We start from the raw sequence: 952 nt of genomic DNA on the forward strand, positions 1-952 counted from the left end.
CACACACACACACACACACACACACACACACACACACACACACAGATCAGAAAAGGCTCTAATGGTGTTCAGAGACCTGACTGGAGTGTTTTGCCAGTGCTGCCTCAGGCTCTTCGTCCATCTCTCCATCAGCCTCTCCGTTTATCATCCGTTCGTTCTTCATCTCTTCACTTCTCTGTTTCTGTTTTATCTTATTATTTCAGCCTTTGAGGTCTGTTCTCTGCTGAAGTATCAGACTGTTTYTACAGCCTGTCTGTTGTGGGTTTGTGATTCAGACACAAACACAGTTGTTTGACTTTTCCTCCATAAAACCTGAGGTTGTAGTTAACTGAGCTGCAAATGAGAAGGAGACTATTCATTTSTGTTAGCATTGGAGAGGCTAGTGACTAGCATGGATAGACCAATCACCCACTTAACGTCAGCTTATCAATGCTAGTTGCTAGCCTCTCTGATGCTAACACAAATTAATAGTCTCCTCATTTGCAGCTCCAGCCTCTYAGTTAGTGRTGTCAGCCTATCATTAATCAGATCAATAACTGGATTAGGAACAGATATAACCTCCTGATACAAGGATGTAGCATCTGCTGGTTGAGCAGTAGTCTTAATTTTGGCACACATACCGTACGATCAATTAAAAGTAACTAAAAACAGCGGCTGCAGCATCRTTCTGCTGAATGAGTCGAAGGTTTGCTGACGTGAAGCTGAAACACAAKCTGAGTAGAAAACCAGAGATAGATGAAACTTGTAACCAGTGACTGTAAGGTGTAAACAGTGTTTGAGTCAGAGCTGCAGCACAGAGGCAGCTGTAAACAAACCTGTTTACTGATGATGTGTTTGTTTGTTTCAGAGTTTTAAACTGAAGGTTGACAGCCATGCAGCTCTGAAGGAGAGCATCCTGGAGGAGGGCAGAGTGCTGCTCAGCTTCATCACCTCCCACCAGTCAGGTGTGTCC

General features: G+C 43.9%; 1 protein-coding gene across 1 annotated transcript in view; it reads left to right on the forward strand.

The window, feature by feature from the left end:
• Positions 1–944, forward strand: part of LOC106537002 (A-kinase anchor protein 6) — a gene marked incomplete at both ends in the record, with an annotated part of 27,366 nt that extends 26,422 nt beyond the window's left edge. Inside the window, 1 exon segment of the mRNA XM_014034366.1 lies at positions 848–944. Within this exon segment, the coding sequence (XP_013889820.1) occupies positions 848–944 (97 nt within the window).
• Positions 945–952: the final 8 nt, after the last annotated feature.

Source organism: Austrofundulus limnaeus, unplaced genomic scaffold (assembly GCF_001266775.1).
Source record: "Austrofundulus limnaeus strain Quisiro unplaced genomic scaffold, Austrofundulus_limnaeus-1.0 Scaffold2077, whole genome shotgun sequence".
In the NCBI taxonomy this organism is placed as follows: domain Eukaryota; kingdom Metazoa; phylum Chordata; class Actinopteri; order Cyprinodontiformes; family Rivulidae; genus Austrofundulus; species Austrofundulus limnaeus.